General features: G+C 41.2%; 1 protein-coding gene across 1 annotated transcript in view; it reads left to right on the forward strand.

The window, feature by feature from the left end:
* Positions 1–16,349, forward strand: part of SNX31 (sorting nexin 31) — a 28,638-nt gene extending 12,289 nt beyond the window's left edge. The window contains exons 7-14 of the mRNA XM_070942080.1: positions 1,008–1,095; positions 2,560–2,629; positions 3,043–3,135; positions 7,450–7,653; positions 9,766–9,864; positions 11,483–11,560; positions 14,120–14,176; positions 15,254–16,349. Coding sequence (XP_070798181.1) covers positions 1,008–1,095; positions 2,560–2,629; positions 3,043–3,135; positions 7,450–7,653; positions 9,766–9,864; positions 11,483–11,560; positions 14,120–14,176; positions 15,254–15,352 — 788 coding nt within the window. The 3' untranslated portion in view covers positions 15,353–16,349. The remainder of the gene's footprint in view (positions 1–1,007; positions 1,096–2,559; positions 2,630–3,042; positions 3,136–7,449; positions 7,654–9,765; positions 9,865–11,482; positions 11,561–14,119; positions 14,177–15,253) is intronic.
* Positions 16,350–23,433: the final 7,084 nt, after the last annotated feature.

A 23,433-nucleotide genomic window follows, 5' to 3' on the forward strand; every position in this document is an offset into this window, starting at 1 on the left:
GGGTATGAAGAAATGCCAGGCTCCCTAATTTCAATACACACACCTATTGCTAACACTTATGGCTATGAACACACATTTGAAAGTAAATGGGGAAAGTCTGCTAATATCTTAGAAGCTAGACAGGAGAAGTGAATAAACACAAAATAAATGAATATATGAGTAAGTGAAAACCGTATTTAAATTGCTCCTTGTTTCTTCTTCCTGTGATCATCAGGTTTGCATAATTTATAAAAGTCACAAAAGTCAGCAACTTGTGGCACATACACAGTATACCTAGCACCACCAATCGTGTGTTTAATTAGCATTACATTTAGATATAAATGTACCGTATATCAGTGGTGAAATGTAAAATTTGTTACTACTGGTTCTGTGGATGTGGCTTGGTGGTGGTGGTGGTTATGTGACTGGGTGGGCGTGGCCACTTTTTTTTTTTTACTTTTAAAACCATTTTTAAAATGCTTTTAAAAGCCTCTGCCGATCAGGCAACTCACCTGGAATTGTCAGAGCCTTTTAAAAGCATTTTTTCTACAACCTCTTCAGCGGAAGAGGTTATAAAAAAAATGCTTTTAAAAGCCTCTGACGATCCCAGCTGAGTTGCCTGATTGGCAGAGGCTTTTTTCTCTTTTGAAAGCCTCTGACGATCCCAGCTGAGTTGCCTGATTGGTAGAGGCTTTTTTTTCTTTTAAAAGTATTTTTTCTACATCCTCTTCAAAGAGGCTGAGCCGCGCGATCATCAGAGGCTTTTTACTTTTCGGCAGAAGAGGTTGTAGAAAAAATGCTTTTAAATTTTTTTTAAAAAGCCTCTGATGATTGCGTGGCTCAGCTGTGCATGGGGGGGGCTCAGGGATGTTTGCTACCGGTTCTCTGAACCACCCGCCACCATTGCTACCGGACCGGGCGATTCGATCCAAACCGGGAGCATTTCTCCCCGCCGTATTTCTTTTTAATAGAATTTTAAAACATCAATATGTCTTCTTCCCCCTTTCTTCTTACCCATCCCCCTCCAGTGTTGAAAAAACTAGCAGAATTTGAACTTCCTTATGTGAGTCTCCGGAGTGCGAAAGAATCGGTTTTTAAGATTGGGATCAGAAAATGGTGAGCGGGAAGCAGAAGTGAAATGAGCAAGAAATATTTTAAAAATATCAATGTGCTGGAGGGGAAATGTCATAATGTATTCCATGTATGTTACAGCTTGTGAGAGAGTAATCTATTTTTTTAATTTGACACTTTTCAAATGCATTGGAAGCGGTAAATTCGGAATTCCCAAAAGTTCAAAGAGTCAATGTACATCAGTCAATGTATCGGAAATATTATTGAACAGCATGTCTGAAGTAGAAATCAAATCCAAATAGTCCATTAGCATCTATTGTATTTTTCGGACTATAAGATGCACTTCCCCACCCCCCCAAAGTGGATGGAAATGTCTGTGCATCTTATAGAATGAATGTTGATGAAGCCCCGCCCACCCACTGGCCCCCGCCCTTCAGCCTCTGCCTCCCAGCAATTTGCCTCCTTACAGCAAACAGCCTTCTCAGCTTCAGCACAGCCTGATTTAGCACAAACAGCTGATTGGAGGTTGGATCGGCCTCCCAGAATACCAATGATCAGCTGTTTTAGGCTGCGGGGATTGCTGCCACCTATCACCGCCTCTGCGCACCCCATTTTCGGCCACCGTGCGTCCCATTTTCCTCACATCCCATTTGGTGGCAATAGGCAATGGTGGTGACCCCCGCTGCCTGGAACGGGCCGAAAACGGGATGCATGGAGGCTGAAAATGGAGCACATGGGGGCAGAAAATGGGATGCACAGAGGCCGAAAATGTGACATGTGGAGGGGACGATAGCCTGGGAGAGCTGATCGTCGGTATTCTGGGAGGCCGATCCAACTGCCAATCAGCTGCTCGTGCTAAATCAGGCTGTGCTGAAGTTGACCAGGAGTTTGCTGTTTGCTGCAAGGAGGCAAATTGCTGGGAGGCAGAGGCAGATTTTTTTTTCTTGTTTTCCTCCCCAAAAGCTAGGTGCGTCTTATAGTCTGCAGTGTCTTATAGTGTGAAAAATACAGTAATTTCCACCTTTTGCTTGGATTGTCCATTAAAGTCCATTGTTGAAAAATCTAGTAAAGCCTTTTTCATAGGAATTAAATAACATTTAAGGATATGCAGCCAGTTACATTGTTTTCTCCAGCACCTAATGAGTTTTTTTCAGTAATTCTGTAAACATAGTGTCGTCATTGAATATAGAATAGGTTTATCTATTGAATATACAATAGATTCATCATCCTGATGAATAAAAACAAGAACAAAATAAGCTTGTTCTTCCCCATGTGTCATGTATATCTGTGGGGCTTTTGGCACATACATAAAGCCAAAAATACAAAATGATTTTAAGGAATGTATCATACATGTAGTATCAAGCATGATCATAACATGCAATAAAAAGTGTGAACTAATTGCTTTAATTCAGGTTTGTTTTTTTTTACCTACAATATTTTGGTTATATTTCTCTTTGCATGTATGCCATTGGATTAATGGTTTCCCTTTTCTTGTACATTTTTGGGCAGGTATATGGATCCTTCTCTAGATAAAGTGTTGATGGACTGTAGAACTTCGGTGAATTTACTTTATATGCAGGTATGCTTAAAAAGAAGTGTGGTCTTTTTAAACATTGCCAGGCAAATTTTGAGATGAATTGACCTATGATTTATTTAACTTTGTCAATTAACACAGTTTCTCAATTCTAACCTGCTACTAGTCTACAGAAAGTAAACATATGTATCAGGGGTGAAATGCTCTCAGTTCGGACTGGATCCAGTAGCGATTGTGGTAGTTGGTTCGGAGAACTGGTGGCAATGGTGGCGCGACGCCTGGTGTTAACCAGGAAGTAATGTGTTTTTTACCCTCTGTGCATGCGCAGAAGGTTTTGCGCATGCGCAGAGGGTCTGCGCGGTACATGCACTTCCGAACCAGTAAGGAAGGTAAGTAGATTTCACCCCGATATGTATTCTAGTCTTGCTTATATGCTTTGTTTTGTTTTTCTAAAAAAGGTTGTACAGGAGCTAGAGATGAATTGGGTCAAACCTACTGAGGAACAGAGGCAGAAGCTTCTAATGCTGCAAAAAGCACCAAATAAATTGAAGGTAATGTGATTTTTACATTATGATGGTCCTTTTCAGAATATATGTTATCATGTGAAGATACCAGAGAATGGATCCTTGTTTAAAGGCCGGTCTTTTTCTTCAGTTTTATTTGAGGAAGAATATCAACCTCCTGTCCGTGTTGAGTTTTTCAGATTTTTAAACATCAAATTTAGCCATTTACAAACTGACGGTCAAAATCACCATGTCTAAAATTCAGAAAATGCCTAACTTGACTCTGCTGGCATGTCAACCCCCCCCCCCCCCGAACAAAAGCAAAACAATTCTCAATCTGCCCCACGTCTGCCCTGAATAGTAGCAGATTGTACCCTCTCCACGCTTTGACCTCAGTCCTAGGGCCACCATTGCCACTCAAAAAGGCCACTTTATGTCATTCCCCAAGGCTCATGAACCTTGCCTCACTGGATTAACTTGTTCTCATATCATAGCCCATGCAAGCTGTATGGAGAGGAAGCAGCCACTGAAAGCTGTGGCTATTTGCACCAAATCATCAATGGCAGGTTTGACCATGATGCTGATGATATTTATGGCTGTGTTTACTACATTTCTAGGTCACCTCATTCTTGATCTCCCAACTGAGACATTTGTTCAATAGAGTGAAATACTGTCATACAACAGCAGTTGGGATACTCATCATAATATATAGCCATCTGTGCTTTTGAAAGTGGATGCATAGAGATTTGGTTCATAGAAGCTATGTATTTCTAGAATGTTACAGATAAAACTGCCATTCTATCCAAATCCATCTGGACTATTGTAACGCTCTCTACATGAGGCAGAGTGCGGCCATGCGGGTGGTGACAGGAGCAATGTGGCGCTCCCATGTAACACCTCTCCTGCGCGAGCTGCACTGGCTCCCGGTGGTCTTCCGAGTGCGCTTCAAGGTTTTGGTTATCACATTTAGAGCGCTCCATGGCTTAGGACCTGGTTATTTACGGGACCGCCTGCTACCACCAATAGCCTCCCACCGACCAGTACACTCCCATAGAGAGGAGCTCCTCCGGGTGCCATCGGCCAAACAATGTCGACTGGCGGCCCCCAGGGGGAGAGCCTTCTCTGTGGGGGCACCTACTATCTGGAACGAGCTCCCCCCAGAAATACGGAGGATCCCGGATCTGCGTACCTTCCGTCAAGACTCAAGGCTCAAGACTTTCTTATTTCATCAAGCTGGCCTGACCTAAGTCTTTCCCCTTTTTAAATGGAAATTTTAAATTTGGTTTTAAATTATTGGGGTTTTAAATTTGTTCAGCCAAGTTATTTAATTCGTTTTATTTTATTTTAAATTTTGTATTTATATGTTTTATTCTATTGCTGTTCACCGCCCTAAGTCCTTCAGGAGTAGGGCAGTATATAAATTCAATAAAAAAAATTATTTAACTATTCTCAGTTAAAAAAAAATTTTTTTTGCAAGATTTAGCCAAGTTAAATACATCTAATAAATATCACAATGAAATTTACTAGGAAGAATGTTTCCATTTTATTTGTCAAGTTAGCTGTAACATTATCAAGCACCCTTCTCTTACGGCAGAGGGATTTCCCCTTAATATCCCTACCCCCATATCCTGAAACCCCCCCATAGTTCCAGTGAAGTTGAGTGACTCCTTCTTCTGTTATTGAAGCCCCACCAGAGTCTTCCCCTCTCTTTCAGAAGTAATTAAACTGAAGACTTGTAAAAGATACTCAGCATGCAAATGCTTTTCTGTGAAGCTTCCTCAAATTGCAAATGATCTGAAAACTGAAAAGGAGGCTATTTAAAAAAACACACACGTCCTTTGGGGTTGGAATAATTAGAGTATATTTGGTATAATTGGATTCATGTTTGGAAGCCGAGTTTTATTTTCTTCTTGCAACTGGAATTTATATATTCATGCAGGGGTCTGGGCCAGAACTGCATTTAATTATATTGAGAGGATAGCGAGACTTTCATCCGTCTTTACATCAGTGCCTTGATGTTCATAATTTATTTATAATTCATTCCCGCACTCCAATAAGCAAACATATACACTGAAATTTATGAGCATCTCTTTCCATTTTTTTTTTTCTAATCAAAAGAAAGGGGAAATTGCAACTTACAAGAAATAAATTAGAATGCAGAATGCGGAATGCATTCAAACCATTCCTTTTTGATGTCTGTTAAGCTGCAATATAAGGATATCTGCAAGAGGAACCTAAAGGCTCTGGGAATGGACATTAACAACTGGGAAACCTTGACCTCCGATCGTTCAGCTTGGAGGCTAAAGACGCAGCATGGCCTTCTCCAATTCGAAGAGACAATTGTTTGGCAGGCTGAGGCAAAGAGGCAGTCCCGGAACCAGCGAAATCTGGGGGCTGGGCAGGAGACAGAATGTATCTGCCCTCAGTGTGGAAAGGATTGCCACTCTCGAATTGGCCTTTTTAGTCACACTAGATGCTGTTTTAGGACCTCTTTCCAGAGCACGATACCATAGTCTCTTGAGACTGAAGGATGCCAATGAATGAATTTTTATAAAATGCCTAGGCGAATAGTTAACATGATAAATTATTATATTAAAAAATGGGAATAGATTCCAATAGATCTATTGGAAGCATTGCCTTTTGGTAATTGCTTCTATGGCAGTACCAGCTGGATTGGCTTTGTTGTCATTGTCATGCCCTTGTTTTTGGAAGAGATGCAAAGTTATTTGTGCAGGAAGAAGCAGAGGACAAAAAGGTTGCTAGAGGGAAGATGGCTCCTGTGCAAAGATTGGAGTTTTCCCTTATTTAGTCTTGTACCAAACTTTCTTGGGCACAGGTGAATCCAGCCTTCTGATCAGCTTCAGTTCCCTGTTTATGAATAGTGATATTCTTCCAATCCATTTCCTACTGTATGCTCAAAAAACCCAAATGCTATAAAATACGGAAGAGAAGCAGAATTTAAGTATTAGTTCAAGCTAAACTGGGAGTACACTTTTGGAAGAACTGGAACGTAAATATACCCAGCAACAGTAGTGGGATTCAAATCCCATTGCTACCAGTTCGCTCGTGGAGACACCTGGGCAGGTGGGCGGAGCCTCCCGCTGCCGCTGCTACCGGTTCACCCGATCCGGGGCGAACTGGTAGCAATCCACTGCCCAGCAAGGTTATAAATTGCAAATCATACATTATAAGAAAATAAGACTTATTTTTTCAGACCTTTATAGGAGGGGTGAAATGCTATCAGTTCGCACTGGTTCGGGCGAACTGGTAGTGATAAAAGCTACCGGTTCATCTGACAATCAGCTGTGCCGCGTGATTTATATTCACTAGAAATCAGGAAATCCTGCTTTCTAGCAAATCTAAATCGCGTGGCACAGCTGTTTCCCCCCCTCGCTGTTCTACTTACTTTGTTAAGCCTTTTTTTCCTGCATGAAGCGCCAGTTTGGTGTGCATTGTGTATGTGCGCATGCTGCGTGCATTTGGTACACACTGTGCATGCATGCGCAGTGTGCTTTGGCATGCACTGAACATGTGCACGTGTAGCACACATTTGGCATGCACCACGCATGCGCGGGCAGCGAACTGGCGGCAATCCGCGGAGGATTTCATCACTGCTTTATAGACTATGTGGGTGAATTTTGTACATTTGGAACTATTCCCCATGATAACAATAGTTTACTGTAAACTATAGTACGTAACTGTCAAGAAGAATCCTTAACATCTGAAGATGTAGAAAAGGAAATGCAAGTTACCTACCCAGAGAATTAAGTATATATTGGTGGGCTGCTCCTGGAATCCACATTTTCCACCATCAATTAAATATTCCCTTATAACTTTTGGAATTTGTATTTTCATTGAATCATTGCATTGAGTTCCATACTCTTCAGTTAGCTGGGACTTGGTCATATTGTATGATAACAAAGGGTTTTGGAGCCATCTAGACCCTTGTAAGGGGATGTGGTGGCTAAGACGCTGAGCTTGTCGATCGAAAGTTCAGCAGCTCAGCGGTTCGAATCCCTAGTGCCACGTAATGGGGTGAGCTCCCATTACTTGTCCCAGCTCCTGCCAACCTAGCCATTCGAAAGCATGTAAAATATGCAAGTAGAAAAATAGGGACCACCTTTGGTGGGAAGGTAACAGTGTTCCATGCGCCTTTGGCATTTAGTCATGCTGGCCACATGACCATGGAGACGTCTTCGGACAGCGCTGGCTCTTCGGCTTTGAAACGGAGAGGAGCACCATTCCTTAGAGTCGGGCACCTATGTGTGAGGGGAACCTTTACCTTTAGACCCTTGTGAAGTTGGTTGTGTTGCATACCCTTACAGATGTTATGTGTAACCTACTGCCGTTTCTCTTGCACAGTTTTTAGAGCTGGTTCGAGAGATCCAGCATTATGGATATATACAGCTTGCTCCTTGTTCCTGTGACTACCCTGAAGTTGGTTGTACTGCTACTATTCATGTGGGAAATAATGAGATTAGCTGCTGCATAAAGTTGCCTGGCAATCAGATCAAAGACGTCAATTTCAAAATCAACAGGATAAGGTGCTGGCAAGTCACATTTCTTGTAAGTACCTTTTGTATAATTTCGTATATGTCAAGTACTTGTTTAAGGGTTATTTTCTGAGGGGGTTGATTGTTGTTGTTGCTGCTGCTGCTGTACCTACTCCAGAAATCCTCTTATGTGCATTAATATTCTTGCCTTATATAAATAGGACTGTGAAGAATAACACACAGCCCATACATAGATTGTGTGTGTGTATTTGCTGAACATCTGGTAAGCTATTTGTGCAATCATTGTATCCCATCATTGGCCATATTTTAGAACAATCTTCATTGACCATGTCTTAGAACAAACTGATATTCTCCATGTGTGTTGAAATTGTAACTCTCAGAAAGCCTGGAAATTTGGCATTGTGTTTCAAACACATTGAGACTACCAAGTTGGGAAAGAGTATTAGGAAATGCCCTTTGTAACCCAGGCCCCCAGCTTGACCCCCTATGAGACTAATGTAACCTTTGAGCTACCTGTTGGCAGGGTTGGAGACCCCTGAACTAGAGTGATTGGACCCTGCCTTTTTTCATTACAGAAATAAAAAGACTCCCAGGCAAGCATTAACAGTCTATCTATTGTTGGTGGCTGGGAGAATCTGCCCCTTATCTTGCCTTTATCTTTACAAAGGCCTTCTGGTTAATGTGGTGATCTAATCAGAGCCCAAGAAGAAGACAGCAAGTAACTTAAGATCCCATCCCTTAATCATGGTTTTTAACTGTTGGCTATATACGCGTGTCTATATATTTTATAAAAGGGTCTGAAAAAGGACATACTTTTTTTCAAAATGTTGCAGTTTATCCAGGGGTGAAATGTAAAATTTGTTACTACCGGTTCTGTGGGCATGGCTTGGTGGTGGTGGGGGTAATGTGACTGGGTGGGCATGGCCAACTTTTTTTTTTTTTTTTTTTTTTTTACTTTTCAAAGCATTTTTTCTAATGCTTTTTTTTTTATTTATTTTTTTATTTATTTTTTTAATTTGATTTATATGCCGCCCTTCTCCGGAGACTCAGGGCGGCTTACAATGCTTTAAGCAATAGCCTTCATTCTTTTGTATATTTTTTTTATACAAAGTCAGCTTATTGCCCCCACAAACTGGGTCCTCATTTCACCTACCTTAGAAAGGATGGAAGGCTGAGTCAACCTTGAGCCTTGGAGAGATTCGAACCAGCAGAAATTGCAGGCAGCTGTGTTAATAACAGGGTGCACTAAACCCTTGTACTATCAAGGCTCTGAAGAGGCTTTGAAAAGCCTCTGCTGATCAGGAAACTCAGCTGGGATCGTCAGACACTTTTCAAAGCATTTTTTTTACCACCTCTTCGGCCAAGAGGTTGCAGAAAAAAATGCTTTGAAAAGCCTCTGACAGTCCCAGCTGAGCCGCGGGATCATCAGAGGCTTTTTTTTTTAACTTTTAAAAGCATTTTTTCGTCTGAAGAGGTGGTAGAAAAAATGCTTTTAAAAGTAAAAAAAAAAAAAAAGCCTCTGATGATCCTGCGGCTCAGCTGGGCATGGTGGTGGTGGTGGGGGGGGTGTAGGGATTTTTGCTACCGGTTCTCTGAACAACCCGCCGCCATCGCTACCGGATCGGGCGATCCGATCTGAACCAGGAGCATTTCACCCCTGAGTTTATCGTCATTATTAAAATATGTGCATGATGGAGTTCTTGATAGAATCTCGTAGTATCACAAACCTCTGAGCCAGGAAGACGTTTTCTGTATTTGATATTTTATTCAAACTTGGAGCTGCCTGGTGATGGAAGGTAAAACTGGACTCTATGAAATGGAAATATGATCCTTCCAGTCCGTTCCTTCCAAAATATCCCTGTTAAATTCAAGAAAGGGCATTTTTCAGGATCACAATGCCCAGGTTTTAACAGTCTGCAAATACTAATGGTAGATGGTGAGGAGCTGTTTTCTTTTATTATTATGTTTTCCATTTTCTATCTGACATCTTATTGTGTATCTCTATTGTTCTACACAGCCTTTCCAAGCTTGTTCATTTTCCCTGCCTTATCAGAAGTGACTTTTCCCTATAAAAAGAAGTACACAGTCTGGAGGGAAGAATTTAGGATATACTGTTCTATGGCTTTTGTTGTTCTTGATATTCTTTTCCATTTTGACTATTCAGGGATCAGTTTTAGGCCACGGACTTGATCAATTCTTGGAACTCAGAATTGAGTACAATGAATCCGATAAGTGGAGATGGATTGTCTTCAACACAAAGCAGGTTTGTTTGGGTTCATATAAAAGATTATTATATGGTTCCATAAATATCAGGGTTACTAATCTTTTCCAGTTCAGGTACACATTCCTGTTAATATTGATCCAAATAAGATTTCAGCAAATCCTCTTTCCTAATTAACTAAATATTTTACATATAAAAATATGTTTTGTCTCTGAGTTACATCTCTTCCCTCTTTTTCTAACTGGTTACAGGAGACAGGGTTCACTTCAGGATGGGTTTGGTAGGGTTCAGTTCAGAGGTGGGTTTCAGCACATTCTGGCCAGTTCTGGAGAACTGGTAGTAGAAATTTTGAGTAGTTTGGAGAACTGGTAGTAAAAATTCTGACTGGCCCCGCCCCCATCTATTCTCTGCCTCCCAAATCCCAGCTGATCAGGAGGAAATGGGGATTTTGCAGTAACCTTCCCCTGGATTGGGGAGGGAATGGAGATTTTACAGTATCCTTCCCCTGAAGTGGGGTGGGAATGGAGATTTTATAGTATTCTTCCCCTGCCATGCTCACCAAGCCATGCCACACCCACCAAGCCACACCCACAGAACAGGTAGTAAAAAATTTTGAAACCCACCAGTTCATATGGTAGTTTAATGAATTGGAGGGGAAAAAAACATACAGCGTCACATTTAGTGACCAATCCAGATTCAATACTTGTGAATTGAAACAATCATATTATTGATGAACTGGAGGAGTAAGACATCCATTCATTGAAAAGAGAACTATGTGGAAAACAGGTGAATGTGTAGTGTGTTTATTTCGGAAGAGATGCTTGCCCAGTGACTTAAAGAATATAATCTAAATAGACTTTTATTTCTTTTCTTCCTTCCATATTTAATTTCCTGGAAAATCTACCCTGATCTCTCTCCTGTGTTTTTGTACTTGGGCTTTTTTGCGCTGTATAGATAAGAGGGAAGATTGGCTTTACCTTTAATTGGTAACTCTTGGCTCACAAGTTAGAAAACTGGTTGTGCACTTTTTAAATAATGTTTGTTAAGGATATTGTTGTTGTGTTACCAACCAGCAGAGTGTAGAGCACAGAGAAACGTTGCTGAGAACAATGAATAAGAGATGTGCAAACTGGTTTATCAAAAATTTACTTTATAGTGAAAAAACAATCTCATAGTCTTTAAATCAATCCAAGTCTTTGCCAGTTAAATCAGTCCAGTTTATCATTTGGAGAGGTGTGTTTTCAATTCAATACCACCTTCGGGTAAATCATAGGTTGATACCAGGGATGAAATCCAGCAGGTTCTGACAGGTTCTGGAGAACTGGTAGCAGAAATTTTGAGCAGTTCAGAGAACCGGCAAATACCACCTCTGGCTGGCCCCAGAATGGGGTGGGAATGGAGATTTTGCAATATCCTTCCCCCAGGAGTGGGAAGGGAATGGGGATTTTGCAGTATCCTTCCCCTGGAGTGGGGTGGGAATGGAGATTTTGCAGTATTCTTCCCCTGCCACGCCCACCAAGCCACACCACATCCACCAAGCCATGCCCACATAACTGGTAGTAAAAAAATTTGGATTTCACCACTGGCTGAGACTAATATAAACCATAAAAGGAATTCAATAAGAAAGACTTTTAATGAAAACTTAATTCCATCTTTATAGGCATTCCTTCTGAGCAGTTGCTTAAAAAAGATAATATCAGAGCAGCTGATGACAACAACCAAGAATGATCAAGAAATGGTGAGCAAAGTTGATAATCTTATTTCCCCGAACATGGATGTTGTTAGCAGTATCATTATCATGCAGAGTGATGACCTACTGTGTGTATATCCGTGATTTTCTTGTGGCTTTCTTGCCACAATATTCTGTTTCTAAGATGTAAGATTCAGTAAAAAGGGGCATCCCCACGTGCAAATTTTGAGCATGTTCCAAATCTGCTCTGAACTTGTGTGATTATATAGCGCTGGATTCTTTCAAGTGCTGAGATAATATTTTCCTGGCTCGGTGTAGTTTATTTGATATCCAAGCAAAACTGGCATTTTCTCTGCAGTGCTATGGCTTCTGGTTGGCTCTGTTCCCATTAACAGGATCCCATCACCTATTTTCTCCTCATCCTCCCACCAGAATTAGGGGATTGCAAAATCATCAAGTTTTCCCTTTGTCCTTTTCTGTTTTCCTGAATCCATCTGAATACTCAGCTCTCTTTTGATGAAATGAGAAAGTAACTCAGCAGTGCACTAAATCATAATATTATTTCAACCTCCAATCTTTCCATCTAACTATTACTTTATGTAAAAATGTGTTTTCTTATTTCTATCTCTATTCTAGCTTTTCATTAGACCATCATTATTTTAGAAAAGAAGAAGAAAAAGAAAATATTTCCTTTCTATCCATCATCTCTTGCCCAATTTAATACTTCAATTCTTATTCGTTTTTTAACTTGCCTCCCATACCCCTCTCTTGGATCTTTATGTCTATCAACACCTACGTCTTCACCGTTCAATCTGGGTATTTCTCCCATCTCTATCCTCCTAAGCTGCCAGGTCTGCCAGGTCTCCATGCTCTGAGAGCAGTCAGTCTTTGTTTACAAGTCCCATGGTTCATATTGTCATATCAGGTGCAGTGTGCCAGTCACTGAAGGCTCCTTTCTTCAGCGTCTAGGCTCAGTACCTGAATCTTCTGGTGTTGCACCTGGCTGGTTTCCTGGCTGACATTCAACCCCTCCCCCCCCTCATTTGCTGACACCGTTTCTCTCAGTCCGGTGTTGACTGACTACAAGGAGAAAGCAGCTGCTGTGTTAGAAGGGGAAAACATGGAGAATCATATTAATTGCATTTTATTAATTTATTTGGCCTGGTACTGTCAGTTTCTTTGTTCTGCTCACTTTAAAAGGTGCCCTCCCCCCCCCCCGCAAATATCTCATGGTATAAAGAATGTTGTATTGTCTTGTGTAAGAATTTTTTAACTCAAAGTAATTTTAGTCTTCTCTCTGACAGCCAGCAACCACTATCTTCTATCTGATGGTAACAAAACAAAAGCAAAATTTTAGAAAATGATTACATACGCTTTTCCTTAATTGCTACATGAATGCTGTTGCCATAAGAAGTTCTTATAGCAATGATGGTTGTTATCAGTATAAAAACAACCTTTACAGTTAGTTCTTCAATCTCATTCAGTTAAAGGTAGTATATACGGTACCTCTCTGGATAATCCATGCACTATTGAACTGTTAGGGGGAAAAATCCTACCATTCAGTTAGACCAGTTTTTCTGTAACTTGTTTTATTATAACTGTTCTCTAGAACAATGCTTCTGAACTTTTTTTTCCACATGGCCCCCTTTCAACTTCATTTCTCTCCTGCGCCCCTTTCCCTTCCCGGTCTCGATCCTATTACCAGTAAAAAAGATTAGCACTTACCCATTTGGCCTGAAAATATAATACATGTATATTCTATTCTGACAAACTTCATAGTATAATACATTTTGCTTTTCTCTGGTCCCCTTGGCACAGGCCATGGCCCCAGTTACATGATTTATGCCTATGGCCCCCTTGAAATATCCTAAGCTCCCAGGTAGCCATATGGCCCTCAGCTAAGAATTGCTACTCTAGAGTACTGTATCACAACCTCAGCATTTTTAAGATGTGTGGACTTCAATTCCTAGCCAGCGTCCACTCAACTTAAAGTTCTTGATACTGAAAAACAGTATGTTAGAAGGATGTAAAATTGACCTTGATCTTCTACATGGCATCTTTTCAAATATCTGTCATTGGTAGAGGATCGAAATGTAACAAAATTTCATTTTAATGTACAGTATGCTGATTAGTGTACATTTAAAGTGACAATAAAGTTATTCTAAGTTCATCTGTTTTTATTTTCTTTCCTCAAAAACACTCCACTCCTTCATTTCTGATCAGAGACTAAAACAAAGTCCTTTGGTCATTTTCATTCCCCTGCTCAGTCCCTGTTTTAATTTCTCTAAAACTGTAATGATGCAGAGAACAGAACATAGTACTTAAGGTGGGGTCCGGCCAGGGGTGAGTTCTACTTACCTTTACTACCGGTTCGCATTGTGCCCGCGTGTAGATCGCTTCTGATGATGTCTGGGTCAGTGGGCAGAGCCTCCCACCAGTTTTATTACTGGTTCTATAGAACCGGTCCGAACCGGGAGCAACCCACCACTGGGTCCGGCCAAAGTAAGAACTCCGCTCAAGGAAATAAACTTGATTTAACATTCTGGCTACCTGCGTTTCCTTTTTGTGTAACCTTTTTTTTCTTTCTCATTTAACCTGTCTATTTAGCAGATTGAGCATCCAGAATTAGATACAGCTAAGAAAGGAAGCATCCGTCCAAGTCAGGTGTGTAAATTAAATTACATAATTTGGGTGGAAAAGACTGGGTTGAGTAGGGGGGATCCGAGATGACAATTATGCTTGGAAGTTTGAAGCTATTAGTGAACCTCATCATCTAATGCTATAAATTGCATCAACCCATGGCTAATTTTGATCATAGTTAGCTTAATACATTACAGTTGCTGAGTTCATACATTACGCTAAGTCACAAACCAGAGTGAATATAAACTAGCTGCATTCCTATCTTTTCTGATGACAATGTCTTAAAGCAAATATGGATATCTCAGGTTTAGCAGTGCTTAGCCAGGCAAATCTCAATATTCCTGTTGGGCAGATTATGAACATGGGCAAACCATGGAGAACAAGTCACAATTTCTCAATCTTGATAACGATCGCTGGTTGAGAATAGCAAGAGAGCTCTTTCCCATGGCAATTAGCAGTGGTGATACAACTATCTTCTCAAGAGTCAGTGGGGTTAATGAAAATAAGAGGGAATATTTAGTTGAAGTATGTTATGTATATTTAGTGGGGGAATAGGAGCACTCAAAAGTAGCCTATTGCAGATCATAATCCACTGGGCAGCCACAAAGATTCTGTGAACACCAGTGCAATCCCCAAACTTAAAATATTTGCCTTGCAGGACTATTGCAAATGGCCTGTGGGACTTCATTGCTAATGAAATGTAGGGGCTGAATTTATTAGGGCGTTTGCTGATTCAAATCAAACAACTACTTTAAACTTCTGATAGCATCACGAGATTTTGTTCCTCATCTACAATTCTTTCTTCTTTAGCTCCTAAATGCCAATGGGGGATACTTGAAACACAACAACAAATACACTGTATTGTTATATGGATATTATTATCTTTTTAGTATAATTTGATATTGTTTGCCGTGCTTAAATTCATTTGCTACAGTGATAACCATACAGCATTTGCTGGATCAGACCCCTGAAAATTCTTTTTTTGTTAGTTTAAACCTAAGCTCAACATGAAATTCTTTCTCTTAATCCTAAATTTGGTAGTAGTCCCCCCCCCCAATGCTTTTATTTTGGTTAATGAATCATATTTTTTATTCTCTACAGATATTTCATTCTGGTTTTAAGTCAAGAAAATGGCTACACAGTAGTAGATCAAATGAGGACGATTGTGTATTTGAGAAGATAAGCGAAGAAGATTTGTGATTGACGCTGATACAAAGAGTATTCATTCTTGCTGGTTTTAAAATATCACTTAGCCAAGATCCTTACTGGCAAGTTGCATCATTTAGGGTCCCAGCCATTACAGGTAGTCCTTGACTTACGACCACAATTGAGCCCAGAATTTATGTTGCTAAGTGAGACATTTGTTAAGTGAATTTTGCCCCATTTTACGACCTTTCTTGCCACAGTTGTTATGTGAATCACCGCAGTTGTTTAGTAACATGGTTGTTAAGTGAATCTGGCTTCCCCATTGACTTTGACTGTCAGAAACCCCACAAAATGTGACCCTAGGACACTGCAACCGTCATAAAAATGAGTCAGTTGACATACGTCTGAATTTTGATCATGTGATCATGGGGATGTTGCAACGATCGTAAGTGTGAAAAATGGTTAGAAGTCATTTTTTTCAGTGGCATTGTCACTTTGAACTTTTGTAAGTTGAGGCCTACCTGTACTACGTCAAAATTACAAGAGGACAGGTTTTATATTGTTTTAATAACAGCCAATGCAAAAGTCCTCAAGCACTGGAAATCCTGCTGTAGACAATTTGCTGCAGCTAGGAGATTTGTAAATATTTTACCCACATTTGTTTTTGTATTTTTTAAAAAAGACCTTAAAATGAGAAATAGATCCTAGATCAAAATAACACCTACCATTCCCTGAAATTGTCAGACAAAATGTACTTAAAAGTTTGGGCAAACAAATCCTCATTACTGTTCTTTTGGGATGCAAACTTTCCCAGATGCTTTAATCAGATGATAAATTATGCAATGTGCTGAATGATATGAATTTCGTATGTAGAAAGTTTAGTGTCTCAAAATCTCCTATTTGAACTGGAACTCACTTTATACAGGCCGAAAATGTATTTGTAGGGCATTTTTACAGCCCCATAATTTTATCTAGGAATTCTTCACTGAAAAATCTACGTTGTTGGATTATTCTTCCCCCTTTTCCTTCTTTGTACTGATAAATGAAATAAACTGCCGTTTGGACTATTGGAATGATTCCAATGCATTACAATATTGTCTAATGTAGTATTTTTGTGAAGAGTTTTAAAATAGTAATGTAATATGAGAGATACAGTGCAGTGGTGGGTTTCAAAATTTTTTACTACCAGTTCTGTGGGTGTGGCTTGGCGTGGCATGGCTTGGTGGGCGTGGCAGGGGAAGGATACTGCAAAATCCCCATTTCCTCCCAATCACCTGGAACTTCGGAGGCAGAGAATAGATGGGGGTGGGGCCAGTCAGAATTTTTACTACCGGTTGTCCGACCTACTCAAAATTTCTGCTACCAGTTCTCCAGGACTGGTGAGAACCTGCTGAAACCTGCTTCTGGTACAGTGTGATAAATATTCTCAAAATGTAAAATACTGGTTGCATTTTTTAAAAGAAGCATATTTCTAATATGCTGAATGCCTTCAAAAGGGTCCAGAAATCGCAATGTGTCTTAAGAAAATCTATTGCGTTGTCTTCCAGTGTGGAAAACCTTAGAACAGCAATCTCCAACCTTTCTGGCTTGGCGGACCAGTGGAGGGGGGGAGGGAAGAGGGGATGGTTCTGTGTGAATGGCATGCATCATTGCACACAACTTCATTTGCACAAGCAGTGGGCGCGCACACCCGCCGCTCACGCAAAGGGAGCTTCGTGCACAAGTGTATATGCCCATCACTCGCACAAATGGAGCTGCATACACATGCTCACTCACCACTTTCACAGCCTGTTTCCGAACGGGCCACAGCCCAGTAGTGAGCCGTGGCCTAAGGCCCTTCCTTAGAAGTTACATGAAATGCTTCCAATAGCATATATGGATTATAATAGATGTTTGCAGAGCATGGATTGCAATCATTCAAGTAAAGGATTCTACAGGGCAGGGAGCAACTGATGAAGCAGGTGCTGCAATACAACTCTCTCTCACTCGCTCTCTCGCAGTCACCCCAAGCCCCACCATGCTTGCGCCAAGCCTCCCTTGCCACTTGCGCACCTCCTCCTTCCCTTTCCCATCTGATACAGCCATTTATTGCCTGCAGCCTGCTTTTGTTGTTGGAAATTGGCACCTAATGACCCATGATCCTTGTTTATGAGAGCAATAGGACTCTAGATATTGCAGTCACTAAACAATGCGATCACGTGCTGTTGCGCTTTGCAACTGCATACTTAGTGACAGAAACTCCAGATCCAGTTGTCATCATAACTCAAGGAATACTTTTTCCAGAGTCACCCACCTGCATCTCCCCTGTACAATTATCCCCTGTACAGGTGTCAGTTTTCAGATAACTGAACACACAAAGGAAGATACAGACAATTGGAGAGGAGGACAAATAGGGAGAAAAGAAGGATACGCTTGGCATTCACAGCAAAAAAATACAGCAAAAACACTGCCAAAAATGTACTTTTTCAAGAGGCAACTGGACTTTCTGGTTTTTCTTTGAAGACGTTTCGCTTCTCATCCAAGAAGTTTCTTCAGCTCTTCAAAAGCTGAACAAGTTCTTGGATGAGAAGCGAAACGTCTTCAAAGAAAAACCAGAAAGTCCAGTTGCCTCTTGAAAAAGCACCTTTGGGACAACCATGACCTGGATGACTGAGTATCTCCATAGACATTAGCCAAAAATGTACTTAGGTCTATGTGTACAGTATATGAAATTTTTTCAACATCAGAAAGACTAGTTTTTCTGTCGCTTTTCGGTATTTTTCCAAAACACTCTATTTTCAAGAATATATGCTAAGGTCATATAGAGACAAGATTTGCTTTTTCACCGTAGACTTGTAGGACAAGACATTGATCCACAAACTACAGTGATCATAGATTTGAAGGGCTAGAATGAAGCTGACTGGTGGAATCAGGAAATAAATATAGCAACATAAATCTCAGATTTCAAGACCGTCAGCAGACATGGGAAAGAAGCAGACAATTTACAAGGTCACGCTATATAGAAGTCGATGTATAGAACAAAATGACAACTATTGTGAAAACATCACAACTGCCCCCAACCTCCAAAAGATATTCAAAAATGCAGAGAAATATTTTATTTGAAGTCTACATTTGCTGGACAGAGGGCAAAAAGAAGACAGTCTTCCCTTTGCCAAATATCTGATAACCCTAGTCTCATAGAGATGCATTAATGGAATTTTTATCCAGGCTGATTTTCCAACTCAAATTTTCCTTTTGGTGGCTTCTCCCACTATACCAAATTTGTTCCCATTCTTGTTTGCTTTCAGACAGTTCCCTGCTGATGTACAGAGCCTCCATTTATTTTATTACCACCTTCCCTTTCTAGCTATGCCTCAGCCTCCCTCAGACCAGAAGCCTCTGGCTCAGGGGTGAAATCCAGCAGGTTCTGACAAGTTCTGTTGAACCGGTAACGGAAATTTTGAATAGTTCGGAGAACCAGCAAATACCACCTCTGGCTGGCTCCAGAGTGGGGTGGGAATGAAGATTTTGCAATATCCACCCCCTCCAGGAGTGGGGAGGGAATGGGGATTTTGCAATATTCTTCCCCTGGAGTGGGATGGGAATGGAGATTTTGCAGTATCCTTCCCCTGCCATGCCCACCAAGCCACAAGCCACACCCACAGAACCGGTAGTAAAAAAATTTGGATTTTATCACTGTTCTGGCTGCAGTGAAGGCTTTGTCAGTCTCCTGATCTACGGTGCTATATTCTCCAAATGTGGCTTCTGGCACACAAACATTGGGGTCCTCGGTGTTAAATGACTGCTTTATCTTAGCCATATTTCTAATGAATAAGCCACGATAAATGAACTCACGCACAACCCAAACCCAATAAATCTCATCATGCTTTGGTAATGTACAATTCCCCACACTGCATAAGTCCTACCCTGTTCATGATTGCATCTAGAAAAAGCTGTAATGTCACCTCATCACACACAAAAATGCAAAACGCCATAGGCTGTTTGTGCCACTTGTGTGCAGATGGATGGATGGATGGATGCATGCAATACGGATGTCCCCACAGGGAAGGAACATCCATGCCAAGGGGGCAATGGTTAAGGTGACCAGACGTCCCGCTTTTGGCGGGACAGTCCCGCTTTTGAGCAATTTGTCCCGCGTCCCGCGGCGTTTCAAAAAAGTCCCGATTTTTCTTGAGCCCCAGCTGATGGCTAGAAGAAAAAAAAACTGTTTAAACTCTTGCCCGGGGCTTCAAAGGGCCGCCCTACAGGCAATCAGTGTAAAGCAGTTTTTTTTCCCCCTAGCTAAGCTTCAGAAACGAAAACGAAACCAGGGTCTTTGGTGCAGCGTGACAAAATGAGGCAGAGAGAGATTTATTTTTATTTTTCCTCCCCAAAAAAGGTAGGTGAAAAACTGCAAACAATGGGAAATTTAGGAGGAGAGTTCAAGATTTTAAAACACAAAGGAAAAAAAGCTGTATTTAACTAGGGAATTGTAATAATTGAGATACTATTAATTGTATATTGTGTTGAAAGCAGAAATGGTTAAGTTGTGGTTCGGAGGAATATATGGGAGAAATTATTTGGTTTATTATTATTGGTAAATATAATTAATTGATTTGTAAGAAATTGGATTGCATGGAAATAATTGGAATATTCATGTTCATATTGATTAATATACAAAAAAGATAGTTTTATAACTAATTGATTTATATTAAAATGTTGAATTTGTATTAAACAACTGTATTACATAATTACATAATTAAACAATGTGAGGATGGATATAAAAATAGATGACAATGGGAAGGGGTATAATATAGAATAGAAGGGAAAAATTGAATTTGATTAAGATTAGAGATGAGGATGAAGGGTAATATTGGTTTTTTTAAAAAATAGATGAGGAATAAATATGGCAAAAAGGAAATATAGAAATTGTAAATTTAATTGAAATGACTAAACGCTGTTTAAATTTGTGAACCAGCCAAATATTCTGTTCAAAGAAAATACATTGTATGTTTGTATGTGTGTTTCTAATTATTGCTATTTATTCATATTTGTTCTCTTTTATTCTTTAAAGTTTAACAATTCATTCTTTATCTTAATATCTTTATATTTGCTTGGGGTTGGCTTTCTTCCCTTTCATCTTTTTTATTGTACAGCAATCTTTCTCCTCAAACCTACCACCACTCTCTTTTCTTTCCTTCTTACTTTCTCTTCCCCCCCACCCTCTTTTTCTCCTCCCTACTTCCTCTTTCTTTCTCCTTCTCCTCCTCTCTTCCTCCCTCTCTTACCCTCACTCCTACTCTAATTTCCATTCCTTCATCCCTCTCTATTGCTGTAATCCTTTAATGCATATGGACTACTCAGAGGGCTGAAAAAGTTATTTTTGACTGGTCCTCACACTTTTGACCAGTCCTCGAACTTATGACTGTCCTCACATTTTACATTTTTGCTCTATCTTGTCATCATGGTGAAGAGAAGCAGTTGTGAAATGAGTGACATGGTTGTTAAGAATGCTGCATGGGCATAAATGTGAGGATGGTCATAAGTGTGAGGACCAGTCAAAAGTGCGAGGACCTGTCAGAAATGACTTTTTTCAGCTCTCTGGTTAGTCCTTTTGTGCATATGGACTACTCAGAGGGCTGAAAAAGTTATTTTTGACTGGTCCTCACACTTTTGACCAGTCCTCGAACTTACAACTGTCCTCACATTTTACATTTTTGCCCTATCTTGTCACCATGTTGAAGAGAAGCAGTTGTGAAATGAGTGACATGGTTGTTAAGAATGCTTCACGGGCATAAATGTGAGGATGGTCATAAGTGTGAGGACCAGTCAAAAGTGCGAGGACCTGTCAGAAATGACTTTTTTCAGCTCTCTGGTTAGTCCTTTTGTGCATATGGACTACTCAGAGGGCTGAAAAAGTTATTTTTGACTGGTCCTCACACTTTTGACCAGTCCTCGAACTTACAACTGTCCTCACATTTTACATTTTTGCCCTATCTTGTCACCATGTTGAAGAGAAGCAGTTGTGAAATGAGTGACATGGTTGTTAAGAATGCTTCACGGGCATAAATGTGAGGATGGTCATAAGTGTGAGGACCAGTCAAAAGTGCGAGGACCTGTCAGAAATGACTTTTTTCAGCCCTCTGGTTAGTCCTTTTGTGCATATGGACTACTCAGAGGGCTGAAAAAGTTATTTTTGACTGGTCCTCACACTTTTGACCAGTCCTCAAACTTACGACTGTCCTCACATTTTACATTTTTGCCCTATCTTGTCACCTTGTTGAAGAGAAGCAGTTGTGAAATGAGTGACATGGTTGTTAAGAATGCTGCACGGGCATAAATGTGAGGATGGTCATAAGTGTGAGGACCAGTCAAAAGTGTGAGGACCTGTCAGAAATGACTTTTCAGCCCTCTGAGTAGTCCCTATACACATAGCCATGGCCACCCGGTCACATGACCAGGTAGCCACGCCCACCCAGTCACATGGCCTCCAAGCCACGCCCACACAATAAGCCACGCCCACAATGGTGTCCTTCTTACCAATGTTAAAATCTGTTCACCTTACCCTATAGACATAGCCATGGCCACCCGGTCACATGACCAGCTAGCCACGCCCACCCAGTCACATGACCAGCTAGCCACGCCCACAAAATAAGCCACGCCCACAATGTCCCTCTTTACCAATGTTAAAATCTGGTCACCTTAGCAATGGTCGATACTTTAAAATCAGATTCCTTCTCAAGAGCTTCTTCCTTGGAGAACACCCAGGAGGCAAGATATACGTTCAGGTGACTTTATAGTATACCCTCCATCTTGGAGTTGGGTTTTACAGCATAGGAGGAAGTCTTATTTAAAACACCACCGAGCTCGTGGTTTCTCTGCCATCTAACGGCAGCAATTTCTTGCTTTGATCCTGGCTTGGCAGGGAGGCGGCGGCTCTGGTATCAGCCGGCCTGCGGGTGGCGCCAGTGGCATCGCCTCTTCGCTGCCTGGATAGAGCGACGCAGAAGCCCAAAGGGGCTGTGGGGTTTGAGTCTTGGGAGACACAGCAACGGTCCTTTGACAAAGCTCCAGCAAGCCGTCGCTATTAATTGCCCAAGACTTGCCAGCATGGGGGGGAAAAAGCAAAGTGGCTGAGAAATAAGATGCTTTTTTAAAGGGCTGCCTCTTTATAAGAAGTCTTTCCAAACATGCAAAAAAAAAATAAAAATAAAAACAAATCTGGACTAAAAGGAATCAATCCCACACCTCTTTTTTGGGAGGGGGTGGGAGCCTTCACTCATCAAGACTCTTTTTTTTTTTTACCTTACACACAGAGCCAAATTTACACATGTACACACAAGAGTTCTCAATTGAGATGCCAACAATGACCAGACACAAACGATCCTACTTCAGGCCCCTTTTGTAAAGACCCAGCTATATTTGGGGTGGGGGGGGAAGGCTCTAATGCTGGGGAAAACGTGGAAAGAAAGAAAACAGGATGTTGATCAGCAGCATAATGGATGGACTCCTGGCGGAGATGAGTACTCTTAGAGACAGACCATCACAGAGACAATCTTATCTACTGCATGTGGTGGTCGCTATAAGAGTTGAAACCGGCTTGATGGCACACCATCAAAGTGTCAACACCGACTTGGTGGCACATCAATCAATATCCCTACCATGAAACCTCTAGGCCAGGTGTCAGCAACCTGCGGCTCTTTGGGCCCTCTGCTATGGCTCCCTGTCGGGTGATACTACTACTGGCTGGCCCTGCCCCTCACCCTCCCCTCCCAGTCACTCCTCGCCTGGCCTGAGAAGGCAAGGGCGACAGCAGGTGAGACAGAGAGATAGAGAGAGATGGGGAGAGAGAAAGACATAGACAGATACAAAGAGAGAGGTGGGGAGCGTGGGGGGAGGGAGAGAGAGAAAGATGTCAAAAGGGTTTTGTGGTTCCCAGTGTTTTTTAACAACTGGTTCTCTGCCCTAATGACTGGCTGGGTAGGCGTGGCTGGGGGGGTGTCATGTGACTGGTGGAAGTGAGTGACGTTGAGTTGGCCACGCCCACCTAGGTTTTGTGGCTTCCGATGTTTTCTTTTCTGTGGGAAACGGGTCCCAATGGCCCTTTGAGTGTTTAAGGTTGCAGACCTCTGCTCTAGGCCAGGGGTCTCCAACCT

The sequence above is a fragment of the Pituophis catenifer genome, unplaced genomic scaffold, assembly GCF_029215685.1.
Source record: "Pituophis catenifer annectens isolate HBS135680 unplaced genomic scaffold, rPitCat1.0.hap2 SCAF_3, whole genome shotgun sequence".
Taxonomy (NCBI): Eukaryota; Metazoa; Chordata; class Lepidosauria; order Squamata; family Colubridae; genus Pituophis; species Pituophis catenifer.